The 24,246-nt window shown below is 43.1% G+C and overlaps 1 protein-coding gene across 1 annotated transcript; it reads left to right on the forward strand.

Annotated features, from left to right (window-relative positions):
- Nucleotides 1–78: 78 nt before the first annotated feature.
- UPK1A (uroplakin 1A) lies at nucleotides 79–8,643 on the forward strand. Its single transcript, XM_084905183.1, has 8 exons — nucleotides 79–99; nucleotides 393–481; nucleotides 2,659–2,859; nucleotides 5,087–5,161; nucleotides 5,295–5,402; nucleotides 6,766–6,945; nucleotides 7,978–8,061; nucleotides 8,144–8,643. Exons 2-8 carry the CDS (start codon nucleotides 401–403, stop codon nucleotides 8,186–8,188), a joined length of 774 nt encoding a protein of 257 aa, XP_084761309.1. The 5' UTR covers nucleotides 79–99; nucleotides 393–400; the 3' UTR covers nucleotides 8,189–8,643.
- The last annotated feature ends 15,603 nt before the right edge of the window (nucleotides 8,644–24,246 follow it).

Genomic DNA, 24,246 nt, shown 5'->3' on the forward strand with positions numbered 1-24,246 from the left:
CTTTTTTCAGACACTCTCCTGCTTTCCTAAGGAGGGGCCTGGGCATATATAGGGAGCCACTGTGGGAGGGGCTGGCCAGAGGAACTGCAGGCAGCGAAGGTGAGGAGGGGACTCTGGGCGTCTGGACGGGTAGAGGAAACGGGGTGGTCTGAGGTGCAAGGAGGGCCAGTGCTGAGAGCTCTGGACAGGGAGTGCCCTGCTTGGTCCTCACTATCCTCTTTTGTAAAATGGCCCATCAACCAGGGTTCTGGGAAGCTGGGCACACTCATTACCAGCCTAGGCCCAGCAGATATCAAGGAGCAGCCCATGGCAGTTGGGGGGCAGTAGTTCCAGCTGGGCCTTCCCTCCTCTCTTGACCTTTGCCTGGCCTCATCCCTGCTCATGTGTCCCAGGCACGACTATGGCTTCTGCAGGAGCAGAGGCGGAGAAGGGATCTCCGATTGTGGTGGGGCTGCTGGTCCTGGGCAACATCATTATTCTGGTGAGACATCCCCCAGAGCTGGGAGCTGAGTGGGAGGTGGGGAGAAAGGGGCAGTCCTAAGCCTGAGGGTGGAGGCTGAGGGCCCAAGACTCCCCAGCAGGCCAGTGCTGCAGGCTCTCAAGTCAGAGCAGGCTGCATTCAAATATCAGCTCTGCCTCTCCCATCTGTGTGATCTTGAGCAAGTGACTTTAATTCTTTGTGCCTGTTTCCCCAACTATAGATTATGTCCTCATTATGGCGTTATTTGTGTGGAATAATCCATGTATGACCTTCAGCTCAGAAAAAGTGATTAAGAAATACTATCACTCTAGCCAGTTTTGCTCAGTGGATAGAGCATTGGCCTGTGGACTAAAGGGTCCCAGGTTCAATTCCAGTCAAGGACACATCACCGAGTTGCAGGCTTGATCTCCAGTGGGGGACGTGTAGGAGGCAGCAGATAAATGATTCTCTCATCATTGATGTTTCTCCCTCTTCCTCCCTCTCCCTTTCTCTCTGAAATCAATAAAAATATATATTTAAAAAAGAAATGCTCGCTATCAACATTAATATGATTATAGATATAAAGTGCGTGATTGGCACACAGGAGCCCATGATAAAATAATAACAATGTCTTTTCCTTAGCATTTAATGTTTTTTTGAAAAATATGTGATCCCTGTACATGGCTCTGGACCAAGCAGCCTGGGTTCAAATCCCAGCACTGCCATTTTCTATTGTGGGGCCAGGGGTCACCTCTCTGAGCCTCAATTTTTTTAACTGTAAGATGGAGATAAAATAGTAATGGTGAGAGGATAAAATGGATTAATGTACTTAGACCAGTTTGGGCCATGTCGTTACTCTCTGTATTAGTCATAACAACAATGTATATTACAGCTAGTAACAATAATAATCATCACACAGAAACCAATTACGAGATCCAATGCCTGGCACACAGGAAGTGCTCTAGGAGTGTTAGTTTGATTATCATCAAACAAATCCACCAAGAAATTTCCTCTCTTTTGTTCCCCATTCCTTATCCTGCAGGTAACTAGATGTTTAGTTTTTCCAACATGTAAAAAATGCAAGCATAGGAGCATACACTGAGTGGCCAGATTATTATGACCTCTGAATGCATAGTAATCTGGTTACTCAGTATGTATATATTAGAGGCCTGGTGCATGAATTCATGACCCCTCCCCCAGCCTGGCCAGGGGGAGGGGTCATGGGTGGTTGGCTGCCCTACCTGTTGGTTGAACACCTGGTTGAGGGGACAATTTGCATATTAGCCTTTTATTATATAGGATATACACTGAGTAGCCAGATTATTTTTTAAAAATATATTTTATTGACTTTTTACAGGGAAGAAGAGAGAGGGATAGAGAGTTAGAAACATCAATCAGCTGCCTCCTGCACACTCCCTACTGGTGATGTGCCTGCAACCAAGGTACATGTCCTTGACCAGAATTGAACCTGGGACCCTTCAGTCTGCAGGCCAGCACTCTATCCACTGAGCCAAACCGATTAGGGTAAGTGGCCAGATTATTATGTGTTCAGAGATCATAATAATCTGGCCACTCATTGTATGCACCTATTTCCTCCTTTTGCCCCAAATGTCACTCAACCCATATCCTTTTTCATGCCTCCCATCTTCTCTTGCTCACATAGCCTATAGGCCACTCCACAGGAGTCCTCAAGAGAGCCCCTCTGTCCTTTTCCAGAACTGCATAATACTCCATTGTGTGGCATCCTGGTTCCTTTACCTACAGGTGGTTTGTGATTTTCCTGCATGGGCACGTGTTGGGGGGGTTGATTTCTGCAGGTGGAATTGCTGAACCTAAGAGTTGGTATATTTGTAATTGTTCTGGGAATGGTCAGATTCCCCTATTCAGAGAATAACACTAGTAAGGAAGTGCAGGTTGGCCAAGCATCTCCTCTAGGCCTGCATGTGGCATCTTTTTTTTGCCCTTAAAGCAACAGGCAGTAAGGGGAGAGGGGCACTTCTGACTGGGCCTCCTTCCTTTCTGGCCTCAGCCTAGCCCCATCCCTATTCATGAAAGGTGATGTCTTTGCCTCTCTTATCACATGCCCACTTTACTGAGCAGGTAGAGGTTCAGAATGAGGAAAGGACTTGCTCACGGAGACTCAGGCAGCTGGGGCTGTTGTCCCTGAGTTGGTCTTTCTATCCTGCTGCTCTTTCTAGCTGTCAGGCCTGGCCCTGTTTGCTGAGACAGTATGGGTGACAGCTGACCAGTACCGTGTGTACCCACTAATGGGTGTCTCAGGCAAGGATGATGTCTTCGCTGGTGCCTGGATCGCCATCTTCTGTGGCTTCTCCTTCTTCGTTGTGGCCAGCTTTGGTGTGGGTGCAGCGCTCTGCCGCCGGCGATCCATGATCCTCACGGTGAGGCCCCAGGAGGAGGGAATGGGGACACGTAGGCACAAAGATCATCCTCAGAGACTCATAATAACAACCACCACTGCAGCCACTATTGTGTGTCCATCATTGCCATGGTAATCATTTTGTTTCACCTTCCCATAACCCAAAAACGTAGGCTTGGCTGTCACCGTAATTTCAAAAAGAAAACTTGGACACAGGGGAGAAAGGGCATAAAGCTCTCTACACAGGAGGACAACTCTTGAGTAGCAGGACTGGGATTTGAACCTCAGTTAATTGGTATCCAGAGTTTGTGTTCATAAGTGGTGTTGTTGATAATGACAATAATAATAGCACAACCAGCATTTAATGAGTGCTCTTTACTTTCTAAATGCTTTACATGGATTCGTTCATTTATTCCTCACAACTCCATATGAGATACCATCATCACCATCACCATTACCATCATCATCATCATCATCATGAGCCCACTTGACAGTTGAAATTGAGGCTCAGAGAAGTGAAGTCATTTATCCAAGGTCACACAGCAAGTGAGTGACAGAGCCAGGATTTAAACTTGAGCCTGTACTCTCAGTCTCTGCCAATAATAATTACATTAACAGTCTCCACACTCCCCAAGGGCCTCTCATGTGCCTGATGCTAGGCTAAGCAGCTTAGAAAATGAACTCTCTCAATACTCCCAGACGCCCTTTGAAGTTACTAGATAAGGAAACTGAGGCTCAGTTTCCAACACTGTGCTTCCTTTACAGTTAAGGCCCTTTAAATTCTCAGGAGCACCTACTTATTCTATCAACAAATGCTAATTGAGCAAGAACCATGTGCCAAACCCTATGTTAGGCATCGGAGCTATCTAGTGAGCAAAACCTAAAGCCTGTGTCATAGAGAGGATGCTCCGAAAAGGAGAAGACAGTGACCAGGGAAGGGTGAGCTGAAACTGCAGAAGGCAGCCTGAGAAAGTAAAGGCCTGGGGAGGGGAGAATGAGCTGTGTGTGTATCTGCAGGAAGAACATTCCAGGTGGAAGGAACAGCAAAAGCAAAGGCTCTGAAGCCAGAGGAGGCCAGAGGCCAGCGTGGCTGGAGCCAAGTGGGGGTGGGATGAGAGAGGAGCCGAGGTGAGGGCAGATGGGGTGGGGGAGAGAATAGTGGGCGATGGCATGGAGGATGAGGGAAGAAAGGGAAGGTGGGCCTTATGGGCCTTGGTAAAGACTTCGGCTTCACCATGAGATGGGACCACTGAAAGGCTCTTTTTCTTTTCTTTCCTGTTTCCCTTCTTTTAAAATCTCTTTCCTGCATTTAATTCTCTGGCATACAATTTAACCAAAGCCCTGAAAGTTCACCCAACTAGTGAAAAAAAGTTTGTGTCTGTCTATTAGTTTGTCATTAAATAAGACATAGAAGTTAAAAAACAAAACACATACATTATGGGAAATTTGAAACATAGAGGAGAGTAGAGAGAATGGCCTGATGAACCCTGTGTACCTGTCACCTGATTTCAACACAGTCAGTCACAGACGGCCAAGTTTGTCTCCTCTGCTCCACTCTCTGCCTGCCCACATTTTTATTTCCTGGGGTATTTTGAAGCACATTCCAAACACCAAGTCATTATAAATACTTGAGTGCACATTTCTCTGAGTGATAAGGACATTGTTTTAAAGCAGTCAGGCAAGTTAATGCCACAGCATCTCATCTTTCAGCAGTAGAGTTAGCAAATCCACGCCCTACACCCTGTTGATTTAAGGGTGAAGGGAAGAGATGAGGAAAGGAATACCATTTACATTATATACCAGTAAATAATTTTTTTGTGTGCAACCTTAATTCTGCTGGCACACCTGCAAAATTCACCCTAGTTCTTTCAAATCTATCTTCCAATACTCAGTCTGTGTTCAAATGTCCCTGGTTACCTCAAGAAACTCTCTCTCTCTCTCTCTCTCTCTCTCTCTCTCTCTCTCTCTCTCTCTCTCTCTCCTTTCTAGAGTAGACATTTATTTTATGGTATCCAAGCATATTTGTTAACATACTTGACATCAAAGTTGGATTTCTATTATGGAAAATTTCAAACGTACAAAAAAGGGGAAAGACTTGTACAGCAAACACCTGTATACCTATCACATAGATGCTACCATTCACATTGTTCTATACATTTTTAAGAATTTTTCATTTCCCTTGAGGTGTCATTCCACAGGTTTTGCTCTGACTGGGCTGTTTGTTTGTTCCTGTCTCTATCTCTCCCCAGTACCTGGTGCTCATGCTCATCGTCTACATCTTCGAGTGCGCCTCCTGTATCACATCCTACACCCACCGAGACTATGTGAGCCGGGCAGAGGCCAGGGGAGGGGCATGACTTCCAGGGGGAGTGTGTTGAGGGTCTCAGGCTAAGGGTGGAGGTTGACTTTTCTTCCCACTCAACCCCACTGGACCCTACTCTTCCTGGCCCTCCACAGATGGTGTCCAATCCATCCCTGATTACCAAGCAGATGCTGACATTCTACAGTGCAGACACAGACCAAGGCCAAGAACTGACTCGCCTCTGGGACCGTATCATGATTGAGGTGAGCGAGGATGGGCAATGATGGCAGGGAGGCCTGGAGGACCTGAGGTTCTAACTACAGAGGCAAATAGGGCTCCCATTATGCCCAGGGTATATAATATACACTTATTTGGTTCTTAGGAGGGAGGCATTCAGTCACTGTCACTTTTCAGTTGACTAAACTGGCCCCAAAACAGGGAAAGTCACTTGCCCAGTGTAAGTGGCTGAGCTGGAATCCAAACCTGGCAGCCTAAATCCAGAATCCCTGCTCTTAATCATGGCATATATTATATTAACAGCAAACATTTAATGAGCACTAACTTCTATTTAGCACTGTTCAATGCACTTTGAAAGTTTATTTAATTCTCACACCTGCAAAGGAAGATCAGCTTTTTAGTGATGAGGAAACCGAGGCAAGAGGTTGAGGAGCTTGAATAAGGTCACACAACTGGTAGGTCACAGAACCAGAAGGATTCAAACCAAGGTTGCTGCATTCCAGAAGCCACATTCTTAGCTAAACCCAACCTGACATGGCAGCACAGAGAAGAATACTAAGTATTCAAGAAAAATTGAGATCCCAGCTTAGCTTAAGTCATATAGCTAGCCAGGATTGGAACCATGTATGAAAGGGCCTATATTTTCATCTTTCAGGGACCACAAGATAAACACCCATAGGGACTAGAAAAAAACAACACAGAATCCAACTTTGATGTCATTTAGCTCAGGTTTTGTTGACTGTGAACTCAAAAGAATCCTATACAATAAAACCCTAATATGCAAATTGACTGAACAGCAGACAGACCAGTCGCTATGACACCCACTGACCACCAGGGGGCAGATGATCAACACAGGAGCTGCCCCCTGGTGGTCAGTGCACTCAGTCAGAAGCCAGGCTCATGGCTGGTGAGTGCAGTGGTGGTGGCAGAAGCTTCTCCCACCTCTGCTGCAGGCAGAGGTAAGAAGCAAGGGGTCCTGGACTGCGAGAGCCCCATACTGCAAGAGGGATGTCTGACTGCTGGCTTAGGGGTTGTGCCTAAGCCAGCAGGCGGACATCCCCGAAGGGGTCCAGACGGTGAGAAGGCACAGGTTGGGCTGAGGACCCCCCTCCCTCCAGTGCACAAATTTCATGCACTGGGCCTCTAGTTTTTAAATAAATCATGACTGTGGGCTTGATCCAAATCCCCCATCAGCCTCTTGGTTCTGGAACAAATATCTTCTGGTTATCGCTCACATACACAGACACTGTCCTCCTCCTCGAGGCCCAGGACATGGGTAAGTTGGGCCCAGCAGGGGCACAGAACAACCTTGCCCTTTCTCACTGTCTGATCTCAGGCAAGCAGTGGTCTGCTCTGAGCTGGAGCCTGACTCCTTGCTTTTCTCTCCAGCAAGAGTGCTGTGGCACATCTGGTCCCATGGACTGGGTGAATTTTACATCAACCTTCCGGGAGGCCACCCCAGAGGTGGTGTTTCCCTGGCCCCCACTGTGCTGTCGGCGGACTGGTAACTTCATTCCCCTCAATGAAGAAGGCTGCCGCCTGGGCCACATGGACTACCTGTTCACCAAGGTATGTCCCCTCCCTCCTGCTGCACCTGTCTGTGGTCTCTCTGGCCTTCTCTGATTCTTCTATTTCTTCCCCCTTTTTACTGTCTATTATTTCCTTCTCCCCTCTCTGGCTTTCTCTATCTCTCTCTTCTCTCACCTCTCCCTCCATCTCTCTCTCTCTCTCTCTCTCTCTCTCTCTCTCTCTCTCTCTGAAAGTTATCGGGATGCACACAAGATCTATCTGGTTTAGACCTGGCACCTGCAATTTTTATCAGGTTGCTGGGAATATGAGCAACAATAATAATAGCAGGAGCACAACACCAATAACAACCCACATTTATTGAGCTTATACTTTGTATGAGGCATCCTTCTAAGTTTTTATCTTATTTCTCACCACAGCCTGAGGTTAAAATTATAATTATCTCACTTTACAGATGATGAAACTGAGAGGTCACTTGCTAGTGAGGGATGGAGCTGGGGTTTGATTTCAGGCAGTTAGGCCCCAACCAGATGCTTTAACTATTGTGAGGGGAGTGCAGAGTCAGAAAAAGAAACCAGAAGAGGTTAGACTAGGAGAACTGGACCCAGTGTTCCTCTGGTTGCTCTTGGCTGCCTGGGGCCCTTCAGCAGCATATCTTAGAGCAGATGTGCAAACCATCACCACTCGCAGAATCAGACAGCCATGCTTCCAGCCCAGACTCTGGGCAGAGTGCTTACATGCATCCCCATGAGGAGATGTCAGAAGTGGGCTGATCCTAAAGGCACATTTCCAACCCTTGGCACCTGTGGGCAGCAGGGAAAGCCTGCTCTAAAGAACATCGCCCTCAGATGCCATAATTTTAGCACCTACTTTTACAGGTCCTGGACTCAAGGTCACATTCCTGCGCCCTGAATCCACACTGGGAGGTAGACACTGCCATAATCCCCATTGCACAAGTAAAAAACCAAGGCTCAAGGAAGGAAGTGACTTTCCTGAGGGCATACAGTGACCCTTGTTTTCAGCAGCCAACCTCCTGAGGGAATTTACTCAAACCCTCATTTTCCCTCTGCCCAGGGCTGCTTCGAACACATTGGCCATGCCATCGACAGCTACACGTGGGGAATCTCGTGGTTTGGGTTTGCCATCCTGATGTGGACGGTGAGAGGCAGGGAGCCTATTGGTTGGGTGGGATGTGGGTGTGGGGCTGGAGCACCCCTAACTCGACTGCCTTCTCCTCCAGCTCCCTGTGATGCTGATAGCCATGTATTTCTACACCACATTGTGAGGAACGAGAAGGGATGGCCATGTGCACACCTTGGCCGCCTCCTCCACCTGCTCCTGCTTCCTTCAGCTGAAGCTTGGCTGGATGCCTCACCCTTCCCTTTCCACCTCTTCACCTTTCCCTTCTCCTCCCAATTTCTTTTACCAGGTTTCTGAGTTCTGCTAGGATTCTGAACACCCCTGGGCATGCATGCATGGGCCCTAAGTCCTTAACCTCATTTAATTTGGTTGATTCCTGGCCATCTATCAGTGGCAACTTAATTTCCTATCCTTAGATCTCACCACCCCTTCATGGGGAATATGGCCTTTATTACTGAGTGGGTTGTGATAGACTATTGAAGCTCTGGTAGAATAGGATTGCTCTGAGGGGAGGGACATGTTCTGTCATGGCCATTTATTATCCCCAGCATCGCCCAGCACTGGGTTGAGCATAGATATTCAATAAACACTGTTTGCATGAGTTAATTTGTTTTCTTCTGAGACAAAGGTGAATGAACAAGGGCTCTTCCGATGGAAATGGCAGAAACCCAACTGGCACTGACTGAAATATAAAATGAAATTTACTGGCTCATATAATCGACTCAATAGGGCTGGATCCAGGAGTTCAGACTAGGTTTCTAGAAAACCGGCTTCTCTCTGAGACAGAATTTCTCTGCAACACTAGATGCACATCTGGATAGCTAAGCAACACAGCACTGAGGAAGGGCCTCTATCCCAAGGTCAAGGATTAAATCTCACTATCTTGGTTTAGGTTCTAGGCCCACCTTTTGGTTAGGGAAAGGAAAACATGGAACTAATGACCCTGCTAAGAATGCATCCAGGGATGGTGTTGAGAAGGGGTTATCAAAGGAAAACCAGAGCCCAGGGCTGAGGCACCAGTAGAGGTGATAGACACCCTCCTATTAGGAACTAGAGCTTCCAGCAAGTTCTCTAAGTAATAAAAACAATATTTTAATGTGACAGACAGCAAACTTTAAGACTCTCCTCACTGCTTTTTAGTCCTCTCTGAAGCAAGCTCATCCTCTGGCCATTTTACAGCAATTAGGCCCTGCCAAAAAAGCCCATCAAATGGAGTTTCTTGGGGTCCATTGGTCTACTGATGGTCTGCAGGTGCTAAATTCAGATATTAGCTTTAAAAAATCTGTAATGGTCAAACAAGTCCACTAAGATGAAAAATTGGAAACAACCTCATATCCATCAGCAAGGGATAGGTTGCACAACACATATTATATCCTTGGACTGGAATTCTCAGTGGCTGTTAAAAAGAAGATAGGCCTGCCTTGGCTGGGTAGCTCAGTTGGATGGAGCACTGTCCCTACATGCGAGGGTTGCGGGTTTGATTCTGGGTCAGGGCACATACATTGAATGCATGGATAAGTGGAACAGCAAGTCGATGTTTCCCTCTCGCTCCCATCTCTAAAATGAATAAAAATCTGTATGGGTTTTTTAAAAATAAGATAGATCTATGTGAGCTTATATCAAAAGGTGTCACAATGATATAAATAACCAGAAAGCATTTACAGGCAGTATTCCGGTTACATCAGACTTGATGTATGTTGTTTTGTGGTTATGTTGCCATCTTTCATTTATTTATATAAAAAAAAAGTACCATCATTTCTATGTATGTACATATGTGCTTTATGCTTTTTAATAATTTACTAGTTGCCCCTCGCAAGAAGATTCCTGCAATAGGGCTTCCTGCTGCAGTCTCCGCTGCCCCACCTGCTTCTCTCCCTTCTCCCAGCCCCGCCTGCTTCCCTGCCTTCTCTGCTGTCCCATTTGCTTGCTGCACCACAGCTTTGCTCCCTTAAGGAGGGCTTGGCTTCTTTCTATGCTATCTTCAGTCTTCACTCTGGCCTGGATATGCAAATTAACCACCATCTTTGTTGGGTTAATTTGCATGCTTGCTCTGATTGGCTGGTGGGTGTGGCTTGTAGGTGTAGTGAAGGTACAGACAATTTGCATGTTTCTCTCTTTTTTTCTTAAAAAAAAAAAATATATATATATATATATATATATATATATATATATAATATTTATATTTTATTTCAAAGGCAAATGTCTTTTTTTTAATAAATCTTTATTGTTCATATTATTACAAATGTTCCTCATTCCCCCCCCCTCTCCATTACTCCCCTCCACCAGGTTCCCACCCCACCCTCTGCCCTTTCCCCACCTCCCATTGTCCTCATCCATAGGTGCACAGTTTATGTTCAGTCTCTTGCCACACCTCCCTCTCCCCTTTTCCCCGAGAATCGTCAGTTCACTCCCCTTCCATACCTCTGATTCTATTATATTCACCAGTTAATATTGTTCATCAGATTTTTTTAAATTCCCTTGGTTTTTAGATTCACTTGTTGATAGTTATGTATTTGTTGTTCATAGTTTTTATCTTTATTTACTTTCTCTTCCTAAAGAACCCCCTTCAGCAATTCATATAATTCTGGTTTGGCGGTGATGAACTCCTTTAGCTTTTTTTTTATTTGTGAAGCTCTTTATCTGGCCTTCAATTCTGAGTGATAGCTTTGCTGGGTAGATTATTTTTGGCTGTAGGTTCTTGCTATTCATCATCTTGAATATTTTTTGCCATTCCAGTCTGGCCTGCATAGTTTCTGTTGAGAAATCAGCTGACAATCGTATGGGAGCTCCTTTATAGATAACTACCTGCTTTGCTCTTGCTGCTTTTAATATTCTCTCTATCTTTTGCTCTTGGAATTTTAATTATGATGTGTCTTGGTGTGGTCTTCTTTGGATTCCGTTTATTTGGAGTTCTGTGTGCTTCCTGGACTTGTAAGTCTAATTCTTTCACCAGGTGGGGGAAGTTTTCTGTCACTATTTCTTTCAGTATATTTTCGATATCTTGCTCTCTCTCTTCTTCCGACAGCCCAATAATTCTGATGTTGGTTTGTTTGAAGTTGTCTCAGAGGTTTCTTACATTATCTTCAACTTTCTGGATTCTCTTGTCTTCTTGCTTCTGCGGAGGAGTGTCGTCTGGCTCTTTATGTTCCAAATCTTTGACTTGATTCTTGCGATCTTCCATTCTGTTTTTAGGACTCTGTATAATCTTTTTTATTTCAGACAATGTATTCTTTATTTCTTGTTGATCCCTCATTATTTCTTGTTGATCCCTTATTATTTCTTGTTGATCTCTTATTATTTCTAGTTGATCCCTTTTCATATCCTCATAGGTCTTATTGACCTTTTCTAGGAAATTCTTGAAGAACCTTATAAGTGTGGTTTTGAACTTTATATCCAGTCACTTCTTTTCCTCCATTTCTTTTGTTTGTGAACTGTTTCCTTGTTTTGGCATTTTCACAGCTCCCCTGAGTTGGTAGGGTGGCTTTGTGTGCTAAGGTGTCCTATATGGTTCAGCCTCCCAGTTACCTGAGGTGGACAGACTTGGTGTAGCCCTTTATGGGCTGTGTGTGCAGTCTTGTTGTTAAGCCTTGCTTGTTGTTGGTATCACTGGGCTCTTTTTAAATATATTTTATTGATTTTTCACAGAGAGGAAGGGAGAGGAATAGAGAGTTAAAAACATTGATGGGAGAGAAACATGAATCAGCTGCCTCCTGCACACCTCCTACTGGGGATGTGCCCGCAACCAAGGTACATGCTCCTGACTGGAATCAAACCTGGGACCCTTCAGTCTGCAGGCCAATTGCTCTAACCACTGAGTCAAACCGGTTAGGGCAGCATGTTTCTCTTTTATTAGAGAGGATTTACCACAAGTAAAAGTCAGAAATTGTTACCTTTCTTTTAATTTTTTTTTACTGTTCCACTTCATTACTGCTGTGTATGTGCTCCACGTGAGTGACGTAGGTGCTTATAGCAAAAATCGCGTTACATAACGCCAGCACTGTAGGAACAGATCTCTGATGTAACCCGAGGACCTGCTGTATAAGGATGTTCATTTTTGTAACCTAAATGAACATCCTTAGATTAGTTCTAATTAGTACTCTGACCAGAGCCCGGGCCAGGTAGGAGCTTCCAAACAAGGTATGTACCCTGGATCAGAACCAAACCTGGGACCCTTTGATCCACAGGCCGAACACTCTATCCACTAAGCCACACTGGCTAGGGAATTACCGTGTTTCCCCGAAAATAAGACATCCTCCGAAAATAAGACCTACCTACAGGTTTCCTTCTGAATGAAATATAAAGCATCCCCCGAAAATAAGGCCCCCCCAGGCTAAACATGAGAGATTTGGTCCACTGATTCTGAAAGAAATGGAGTCACAAGAAATTCACCAGGAAATTCAGGAATTGGATTGTTATGATGATGTTCCAGAAGATGATGACATGATTGTCATTGAATAAATGAGTAAATTCTTGATACTGTAGGATTCAGTTTGTCTGGTTTGTGTTGACAACTACCATACTACTGTACCGTATACAGGTAATAAATTTCCTTTATTTTCATTTAACAATAAATGTGTACTGTATTCTTCTTCATGGAAAAATAAGACATCCCCTGAAAATAAGACCTAGCGTATCTTTGGGAGCAAAAATTAATATAAGACACTGTCTTATTTTCAGGGAAACAGGGTATATCTTTACAACACCACAGAGTACTAAAAAAATAATGTTTTAACATGGAAAACTTCTAAGAAATGCAAAGTTGAAAAACTTGCTGACTGCATACAGTACTTTTATTTCTGTAGATTAGGGTTGGATTTTTAAAAAATGGTCAAGATATTTTTTTTTTAAGTTTAAAATAATAGGGAAATCCTTTTTTTAAAAAAACAAAACATATTTTGACTGATTTTAGAGAAAAAGGAAGAGGGGAGAGAGAAACATCATTGATCAGCTGCCTCCTGCATACCCCCTATGGGGATCAAGCCCACGACCCGGGCATGTGCCCTTGACTGGAATGGAACCCGCGACCCTTCATCCACCAGGCTGATGCTCTGTCCATTGAGCCAAACCAGGTAGGGCAGGAAAATACTTTTTTTAAAAAAATATATTTTATTGATTTTGTACAGAGAGGAAGGGAGAGAGATAGAGTTAGAAACATCGATGAGAATCACCGATCAGCTGCCTCCTGCACACCCCCTACCGAGGATATGCCCACAACCAAGGTACATGCCCTTGACCGGAATCGAACCCGGGACCTTTTAGTCCCCAAGCCGACCCTCTATCCATTGAGCCAAACCGGTTTCGGCGAGGAAAATACTTTTTAAAAAGTAAATCAGCCCGGCCAGCATGGCTCAATGGTTAAGCACCAACTTATGAACCAGGAGGTCACTGTTCGATTTCTGCTCAGGACACATGCCCAGGTTGCAGGCCTGATCCCCAATGTGGGGCATGCAAGAGGAAGCCGGTCAATGATTGATATTTCTCTCTCTCTCTCTCTCTGAAATCAATAAAAATATATTTTAAAAAAAAGTAAAATCATGTCTAACCCTTTCACTTAAAAGTATATAAAAATTTAGAAATGGAAGTGTTACCGACGGGGCCTCGGGTCCAGAGCAGGTCTGCCTCGGGACAGCCTATAGTGTGTGGGTTCTTCATTTCATGCAGGAAAGATTTCACAACACAAGCTCAGGTGGTTTTGAGAGCTCATTTATTAAGCTGGGACAGTGCCACAAAAGAAGGACTGAGGATGGAAGAAGCCACAGGAGAAAGCCTAGTCAGTGCTCTGCTTTTGCTCCCTAGAATGTTCCAGGAAAGAAGCAAACCAGGGCAGGGCTGCTTTCAGCTCACTGGGAAGTCAAAGAGGGCCTTAGAGACAGGATCAGGGGGTGATCCTGGGATAAATTGCCGCTGGCTACTGCTCCCTTAGTTGCAAGTCTTGTGGGGACCCTTAGAGTTTAGGAGGAAGAAAAAAGTTCATCCCTAAGAAGGGGCATGGACACGCTCTAGAACGAGCCTGCACCAGGTCTTAATCTTGGGGGTTTTTATCTTCCTTCTGTGGACAAGAATCTTAGGTGAGGATTTCAGTAGAATATTCATTAGCTTTCCAGGTACATTTAAAATATGCTGATTCAACAAAGTGAGCGTATAGGGGAGTATGGGATTATTCTCTGGTCAGCTTCACTGTTTTACTTTCATCTTGGGTTTGTCTGTTGCTAATCAGGATATATATACCGGTGTGTATCTTTATTGATTTCAGAGAGGAAGGGAAAGGAATAGAGAGATGGAAACATCAATGATGCCTCCTGCATGCCCCCCACTGGCGATCGAGCCCACAACCCGGGCATGTGCCCTTGACTGGAATTAAACTTGGGATTCCTCAGTCCACAGGTCGATGCTCTATCCTCTGAGCCAAATCAACTAGGGCTAATCAGGTTTTTTGTTTGTTGTTCCCCGAACTTCATCTGTCCTTGGGTTTTGCTGGCACAAATGGTACTAATTGTGTCTCTGTTACCTATCTCTCGAACAAAGGTGACTTAAGCTGTTTATTCTCTGGTTAGGGAGGAAGGTATAAACCATTTGCTCTCAAGTGTTCTTGGTTAGGGAAGGGAAGGTTCTGTGATTCTCTGGCTGGCTGTAAGTTGTTCAAATTGTTTGGTCTTGTTTAATTATTTTGTCTGCTTCCCCATTCCACTTGCCCAGGAATTTTCCTAGCTTTTTACTATCCTGCTTTAGAACATCCCATGTTTCACTCCATAGTAAATTTCCCCCATCCAAATCTGGTTCAACTTCCTACCTAGATAATTGCTATTAACACTTAGTAAAATTCCTTTTCAACTTTTCAAAAGTTTATTTAGACAGATCTATATTTACTTATAAAAGTACACACATATGTTTAATAGAACATGCTTTAAATATTGCTTTGCAACTTGGTTTCTTCACTTACCTATATATATTATAGCCATCTTTTCTTGTCAGTATATATGAGTTCGCCTCTTTTTTTCTTATGATTGAATGTATTTCTGAGTATATATGTGTTATAGATCGTCATGATCTATTTTTTAAAATGAAACTTTATTGTTCAGATTATTACAGTTGTTCCTCCTCCCATCCCCTTATAGCTCCCTTCCACCCGATTCCCACCCCACCCCACGCCCATACCCCCCTCTCCACTGTTCTTGTCCATAAGTGTACGATTTTTGTCCAGGATCTTCCCATACACCCCACACCCTTTCCCCCCAGAGACCTGTCAGTCCACTCCCTTTCTATGCCCCTGATTCTATTATATTCACCAGTTTATTCTGTTCATCAGATTTTTTATTCACTTGATTTTTAGATTTGCTTATTGATAGATAAGTATTTGTTGTTCATAATTTTTATCTTTACCCTTTTCTTCTTCTTCCTATTCTTAAAGAATACCTTTCAGCATCTCATATAATGCTGATTTGGCAGTGATGAACTCCTTTAGCTTTTTCTTATCTGTGAAGCTCTTTATCTGACCTCCATTTCTGAGGTAGAGTAATCTTGGTTGTAGGTTCTTGCTATTCATTACTTTGAATATTTCTGGCCACTCCCTTCTGGCCTATATAATTTCTGTTGAGAAATTAGCTGACATTCGTATAGGTACTCCCTTGTAGGTAACTGTTTTTCTCTTGCTGCTTTTAATATTCTCTCTTTGTCTTTTGCCCTTGGCATTTTAATTATGCTGTGTCTTGGTGTGGGCCTCTTTGGATTCCTTTTGTTCAGGGTTCTCTGTGCTTCCTGGGCTTGTAAGTCTATTTCTTTCACCAGGTAGGGGACATTTTCTGTCATTATTTCTTCAAATAGGTTTTCAATATCTTGCTCTCCCTCTTCTTCTGGCATCCCCATAATTCTGATGTTGGTACGCTTGAAGTTGTCCCAGAGGCTCCTTACACTATCTTCATATTTTTGGATTCTTTTTGCTTTTTGCTTTTCTGGTTGGGTGTTTTTTGCTTCTTTGTATTTTAAATCTTTGACTTAATTCTTGCGATCCCCTAGTCTGCTGTTGGATCTCTGTTTATTATTTTTATTTCAGTCAGTGTATACTTAATTTCTAGTTGGTCCTTTTTCATATCCTCGAAGGTGTCACTAAATTTATCAGTGGTTTCTAGAAAATTCTTTTTTTTTTCAAAAAAAAATATATTTTATTGATTTTTCACAGAGAGGAAGAGACAGGGATAGAGAGCTAGAAACATCGATGAGAGAGAATCATCGATCAGCTGCCTCTTGCACACCTCCCACTGGGGATGTGCCCGCAACCAAGGTACATGCCCTTGCCCGGAATCGAACCCTGGACCCTTCAGTCCGCAACCCGACGCTCTATCCACTGAGCCAAACCAGTCCAGGCGGTTTCTAGAAAATTCTTGAAAAACCTTATAACCGTGATTTTGAACTCTATATCCAGTAGTATGCTTTCCTTCATTTCTGTCATTTGTGACCTGTTTCTTTGTCTCTGCATTTTGGCTGCTTCCCTTTGTTGATAGAGTGGCTTTGTGTGCTAGGTATCCTATAGGGCCCAGTGGCTCAGCCTCCCAGTTACCTGCGGTGGACACTCTTGGTGTACCTCTTTGTGGGCTGTGTGTACAGTCTTGTTGTAGTTAAGCCTTGATTGTTGTTGGTATCACCGTGAGGAATTGACCTCCAGGCCAATTGGCTGTGAGGATCAGCTATGTCTACGATGGGAGAACTTCTGTGCTGGAGACACCCTTATGGGCAAGACTTGCTTCAATGGGGCTTTGGTGCTCACTGAGTCTGCCCCCTGAGTGTGTACCTTATGGATCTGAGTTGTAATCTAGATGGCCCCACTCTGACCGCTGGGTACACTGGCTCTTGGATCTCCAAGGAGGTGCAAATTTAGCCTCTGCCTGAGGACATCCAGCAGGAGCTACAGGGAGATATGCAGATTTCTCTTCTTTATTCAAGGTTTGGAGGTGCCCAAATGAGGCCTAGCTGTGAAGCAATGCAAGCTGCTTGGGGCCTTGGGCCTTCTTTTGGAAGTTCTGGGATTCTCTGACCCAGCTGCAGTTTGTTAGGTAATTATTATTGTTGTTGTTGTTGTTAGGTGATTTTAGACTGCAAAGGGCCAGGCCATTCATATGCAAAAGCCTCTGTGCACTGCTTGGGTGGAGCGGGGTTTCAGGGAATCAACAAGGTAGAGCAAACAGCTATGGCTGATCCTCAGCCCTCCCCTAAGAGGCCCCTGGGTCTCAATGTCCCTCGGTAATCACTGCAAGCACCTCTAAGAGAAAGCCACTGTCAAGTTCCACCCGAAGCCAGACAGTCCAGTTTCTGCCAGTGAGTCTGAGTCCCCAGAGTCTCGCCTGGAACTGGAGTTCAGAGCAGTCAGAAGCTTGTGTCTCCCTCCTAATTAAAAAAGACAACTGCGTACTCAGTTGCCAGCCCCTTCTGTGGGCGCCTCTGTACCTCTGCACTTTACTTCCACACCTCCTCTGAGTCTCAGTGTGCTTTTTTCTTTCCTTCTAGTTGTAGAATTTCCACTCAGACAGCCTTCCTGTGGTTCTGGATGATGTCCGTTTTGTCTTTTAGTTGTAATTTTGAAATGGTTGTGCAAGGCAGCAATTTCAGGTGTTTACCTATGCCATCATGATCTATTGTTAAGCAACTAATACAAGGAGAAGTATAATATGCATAAATTATTTCATTTATATAAAAATTATGTGTACAGCTCTAGCTGGTTTTGCTCAATGGATAGAGCATCAGCCTATGAACTGAGGGGTCCCAGGTTCAATTCCAGTCAAGGGCACATGCCTGGGTTGTGGGCTTGATACAGGGGTGTGCAGGAGACAGCCAATCAATGATTCTCTCTCATCATTGATGTTTCTCTCTCTCTCTCCCTTCCTCTCTAAAAATCAATAAAATATATATATTTTTAAATTATGTGTACATATTTCCCATGAAAGACTCCTTTGAGAAGGAGAGTAGGTTAAAGAGGAAGAATTTTCACATCATATATATTTTTATGTTTAAAAATACTTTTGTAAAGATTATTTGTTACTTTTCAAAAACAAAAGACTAGTAAGAGGGTTTCTAAAATACTAAACAATATACACTTTACTTATGAAGCCAGAATTTAAAATACCACTTAGATGTGATATGCATCTATTTTAACACACAAGAGCCCCTCCAGGTTAACCTGCCTAACTGGCTTTTCTTCAGGGCCTGGAATAAGACTTCTCCTCCATCTTGGGTACATATTTGGCTGCCTTGTAAATGTGTCAGTTCCGGCCTAATGTATTTACCTTTAAATTCAGGTATGTCCTCATGAACATTTACAGTGTCCAAGCCTGTGACCGGATTCTGAGAGAGGAAAAGAGGCACCACTGTGTCCTCACCAGCCCCACCACACTCTGGGCCTCAATGTGCCCTTTTGTGAAATGGGTCTTCCAACAGTCCCTACCTCATAGCAACAGCCCAATCATTCTCAAAGCTCAGGAACCAGTAGACCTTTTTGTTATGAAACAGGAATTTTCTCGACCCTGTATAATCCAGCCCACAGAAATAACCTGACTGCTGAGGCTACGCCTATCTCTGGTAAACCCCAATTTCAAATGTTTGAGGCTCTCCTATGTTCATATAGAAGCTGTTTCTTTGAAGTGACTCAGATATTTGTACTTATAAAAGTGAAGTCATACTTGAAAATGGCTGGTGATTTCTCTGAGGGAAGGGCACAGCATATGTTCAAGTTAATATGTTTTGTTTTTCTTTCTTTGCCTGAGGGTCTTTGAAGAATGTGGAATTAATGGAGATTAATATGCATAAAATCAGTTTTTACCTTAAAAACCCACACTGCAAAATAATATTTAAACTGTCTATTGAGGAAATATTTAAACTTTCATAGGAAAATACTTATAAAATTATGAGGGGGGAAAAGATTACAAAATAGCATGCTAGGCATGATTGCTTTTCTGATAAAAAATATAGATATGTGGCCCTGGCTGTTTTTGCCTAGTGGTTAGAGTGTTGGCCCTCAGGCTGAGGAGTTTCAGGTTTGATTCCAGTCAAGGGCACCTATCTGGTTGCAGGCTGGATCCCTACCCACCTCCCACCCCCCACACTCAGGGTGCATGCAGAAGGCAACCAGTCGATGTCTTTCTGACATGATGTTTCTCTGTGTGTCTCCACCTCCCTTCCACTCTCTCTAAAAATCAATGAGGGGGGAGGGTGAGAATTAACATATATGTGCACATTTGCATTAAAATTGTTAACAAAGTCTCCCAAAGGTTAATATTAATCCTTAAGAAAGAGGGGATACTTGCAGGGGATTTTTATTTCATTCCTTGAGCATTTGGTGTTTTCCAAATATTATTTGGAATATTTGTCCTCCAACAAAATCAAGAAATAAATGTTTATAAAAATGTCACTGCTGAACATGAGATGCACATTAAGAAAAGTTACCCACTAAATATTTCCCAACTTTAACTGAGCAGTCAAGACAGGTCAGGCCTTAGGATCAAATTAACCTCTGTGCAGCAATTAGGCAGACCATTCCACCTCTGTCACATGTCTGCCACGACCTTTCTGGCTCCATACTGTCACAGTGTGGCAGCAGTGTGACCTGTCCAAGGCGGGCCTCAGCTGGTAGGACAGGTTAGCCTGCTCTGGTCTGACAACTCAGGGGCCCACTCCTGTGGGTGAGAGGGGAGCAAATACTTGAGTGTCAGGACACCTAGGAGAAAAGCAGTCATTTAATGACTGTTGCTACATGGTCACATCTGTCCATGACCCAGTCAAGCCTCTAGCCCTCCATGGCTCCCAGTGCCCTCAACACAGAGTCTGACTCCTCAGTCAGGCCCTGAAGGTCCCTTATGGCACGTCTGATCTCTTTCTCCTGCCTCACTGACCCAATCTTCCTCTCACCATCTGAGATCATAGAATGGAAAAAATAAACCACGATGTTATATAGCAATCAAGCTATAACCACTGTACCTTCTATAAGGGTAAGTTGGCTTACTCACTAAAATGTGAAACTCACATTCCTTTGATTCAACTGATTCCACCACTGAGACTCTATCCTACATATACACGTACAAGTTTGTACAAAGACCTCTGTACAGAAGTAACTGAAAAGTAATAACTAAGAAACATCCTAAATCATGTCAAAAGCAAACTAGTTATATAATTCATTTGTTCACATAATGGACTACCATGCAGTTAAGTTTAAAGGGCATTCCTAGTCAGGGCACATGCCGGGTTGCAGGCTTGATCTCTAGTGTGGGGCGGCATGAGGGAGGCAGCCAATCAATGATCTCATCACTGATATTTCTATCTCTCTCTCCCTCTCCCTTCCTCTCTCTGAAATCAATAAAATATTAAAAACAAACAAACAACTAAATCTATGCTAAATGCAACCTTAGATTGGATCCTGGAAGAGAATAAAAAAGACATTAGAGTGCTCTGACCAGTATTGCTCTGTGGTTAGAGTGTCAGCTTGTGCACCAAAGAGTCTTGGGTTTGATTCCCAGTGGAGGGCACATACCTGAGTTGCAAGTTTGATCCCTGGCCCCAGTCTGAGCACAAATGGGAGGCAATTAATCGATGTATCTCTCGCATCAATATTTCTTTCTGTCTGTTTCTCTTGTTCTTTCTCTCCTTCCCTCCTTCCCCCTCTCCCTCCCTCCCTCTCTCTCTAAAAATTCAATAAAAAATAAAAAAATTCTCAGGTGAGGATTATCAAAAAAACAAAACAAACAAACAAACAAACAAAAAACCCCCACAGACATTAGTGGAAAAACTAGTACAATCTGAAAAAAAAAATCTGGAGTTTAATTAATGGTAATGTAACAATGTTAATTTCTTGGTTTTGACCAAGACATTACAATGGGTATGTAATAGGGGGAACTGGGAGAAGGGTATACAAGTACTATCTTTGCATCTATTTTGTAAATCTAAAATTCTTGCAACATAAAAGTTCATTTGGAAAAAAAATTGACTGTTTCTATATTTGTAGATCTCTAAAGAGGAGGAAAAAATAATAAGTTTGTGTATTCACAGAATACATCCTTTCTTATGATGATTAATTTTTCTTAATTCTGGAATGATTATCCAGTTTGATAATAGATGAATATTCACACACACACACTTGCATCATGATTTTTTCAGAGTGCCAATGTCATTCTTTGAAATTTTTAATCTGATGGGATTATTTTTAATCCAATGTCTTAGTTTTGGATCGCAGTTAGAAATTACACATGGCTGAGGAATGAAGTGAAAGTAAAGATACAGGGTAATTCACTAGAAACCAACTCACAAAATGTTCATATCTCCAAATGCCCAACTCACTGAATTGAACAAAAATGCCTTTAACAGTGTTAACCAAAATGGTTAACAGATTGTAGAAAAATGGAATTTTCTTTACTTAGGTCCCCTCAGAGCAAGGGAGCTAAAAGTGTCCTGGGTCAAAGGCAGAGCAGACAGTAGGAAATGGACTTCTCAGAAGGGTGAGAACCTGAAGACAGAAATAGTCTTCAGGAAATCTGGCCACTGACTTTGCTGGCTCCCAATGTGGCATGGCTGACCCTGAGTTATGGGTGAAAACCAGGGGTGCAGGGTGGGTTAACCTACCTTATATGGAAACGCTTCCATTGTTATGTAAGGTTTTCCGAATGGTGATGTAAGTACTGGGGATTCAAAGGCTGTAGTATTACAAGAACCAACTTTCCAGTTCCTTATGCAGGATACCCATGTTCCAGGAGGCCCAGGAAGTCTTGTTGAGATAGGTTGCTTCTGCCCCTGTCCCAGGTGGTAAAATTGTGACTATCTTTCCAGTAAAATTGTGAATACCATCACTCATTTATGCATTCTAATATTAGTAGCCTATCATGTGCCTTAGGCATTGTTCTAGGTTCTGGGGATCCTGCAGGAAACAAATCAAAAGCTCCCGCTCTCCTTATATAAAGCTTACCTTCTGGAGTGGGAGATAGAGAAAACCAGTAAGGGAAATGGACATGTTAGAGTAGTAAGTGCTAAAGAGAAAAATAAAATGTAAAAATAAAAGAATTTTTAAAACCAGTGGGGAAGGAAGGCAGGGATTTTCATCACCACATTCTCATCCCAACTGGATGTGTGAGCCTCCAGCCAGTGGCATGCACCCCCCTCTGGATTGTTTCCCATTGTTCTAGTTGGATGCTGTGCAGTCCTGTTGTCATGTGGCAGGGAGCTCTGATGGGCCACTCCTGGAGCGTATGCCTGCCTTGGGATGGAATCAGCCTCATCCAATGGTCCAGCAGGAAGCAGAGAGGAGTTGGTTACTAAGAGCAAAATGGAGGTTAGGAGGGGCAAGGGAGAAAGCAAAAACTGAGCCAAACTGGTCAGGGCACTACTGTCATTTTTTGTTAATATCAAGGGGCCCCATCTCTCACCTGTGCCAGTTACCAATTTATTGCCTCATAATTCCAAAAATTCATCAGATGACACAGGTTAGGCCTTGTCAGTAGAGGGCGCTAGAAGGACATTGCGGAAGTTAGGGGCTTCTCTCCATATTCCAATGCTTTGTTCTTGTTCCTCAGCTGTGACCAGTAGGTGGCTGCTATTCTCCTCCACATTGTAGCTCATCACCTTTTTAGCTCAGCTAGGGACACAGCACTTAACCCAAGTAAGACATATATTGAAAACATGGAATAGAATCATGATTTCTCACTGAACTGACCGTCTTTTCGGATGTTCTGCAAATGGAAATAGAAAGATGCAAAACAAAGACAAGGATCTTTTCAAATAGTCATTTTCAGCCCTGCTGGGAAAAATTTTAAAGAAAAAAAAAGATCCAAGGTATTAAAGCTCATCTCATAAAAATTCATCAAGAAAATTAAGGAAACAAATCTAGAAATTGAAGGAATTTTTTAACTTTCAAGATCTATACTCAGTCCTAACTGGTTTGGCTCCGTGGTAGAGCATCAGCCTACGAACTGAAGGGTCTCAGGTTCGATTCTGGTCAAAGGCATGTACCTTGGTTGCGGGCACATCCCCAGTAGGGGATGTGCAGGAGGAAGCTGATTGATGATTCTCTCTCATCGATGTTTCTATCCCTCTCCCTTCCTCTCTGTAAAAAATTGATAATATATATATTTTTTTAAAAAAGATCTATACTCAGAGTCAAGGCAAGTGATATTTGTTGCCTAGAAACTACTCTGTTCTGGGGCATCTTAGTTAGCTTTTGCTAACCATTCCCAAAACACAATGGCTAAAAATACTGATTTTTTTAATGTATTTTTTTTATTGATTTTTAGAGAATGAGAAAGGAAGAGGGAGAAAGAGAAACATCTATAAGAGAGCCAGACATTGATAGGCTGCTTCCTGCATGCCCCTGGCCTGGAATCAAGCCCACAACCCAGAATGTGCCCTGACCGGAATCAAACCAGCATTCTTTTTTCTTTTTCTTTTTTAATCTTTACTGTTGAAAGTATTACAGATGTCCCCTTTGTTTCTGTTGTAATTCTTTCCCTGAGAACAAATCCTTTTATTATTTATTATTTTTTAAATCTTTATTGTTGGAGTATTACATATTTCCCCCTTTTCCCCTCATTGCCTGTCTCCATATGGTTCCTACCCTGCCCCATTCCTTCATCACCCTACTGTCTGTGTCTGTAGGTAAGATCTTTGGTTAATCTCTTCCCACCTTCCCCTCCCCTGCTTCCCTCTGAGATTGGTCAGTCTGTTCTATGCTTCCATTTGTCTAATTCTATTTTATTCACCAGTTTAGTTTATTCATTAGATTTCTTATTCATTTATTTTGATTTATAGATTCAATTGTTGATAGGTATGTATTTATTGCCTTTTTAATGTTCATATTCTTCTCTTTTTCTTCTTTTCTTCTTGTTCTTCCTCTTCCTCTTCCTCTTCTTAAAGAATAACGTTCAACCTTCCATGTAATTCTGGTTCAATGGTGATTAACTCCTTTTGTTTTTTCTCATTTGTCAAACTTTCTTTTGACCTTCAATTCTAAATGATAGCTTTGCTGGGTAGAGTAATCTTGGTTGTAAGTTCTTGCTATTCATCGCTTTGAATATTTCTTGCTACTCCCTCTGGCCTGCAAAGTTTCTGTTGAGAAATCAGCTGACAGTATTATGGGCACTCCCTTATAGGCAGTTAACTGCTTTTCTCTTGCTGCTTTTAAGATTTTCTTTGTCTTGGCATTTTAATCATGATATGTCTTTGTGTGGGCCTCTTTGAGTT

The sequence above is a fragment of the Pipistrellus hanaki genome (genome assembly GCF_964339955.1).
Source record: "Pipistrellus hanaki genome assembly, chromosome: 15".
Classification (NCBI taxonomy): Eukaryota; Metazoa; Chordata; class Mammalia; order Chiroptera; family Vespertilionidae; genus Pipistrellus; species Pipistrellus hanaki.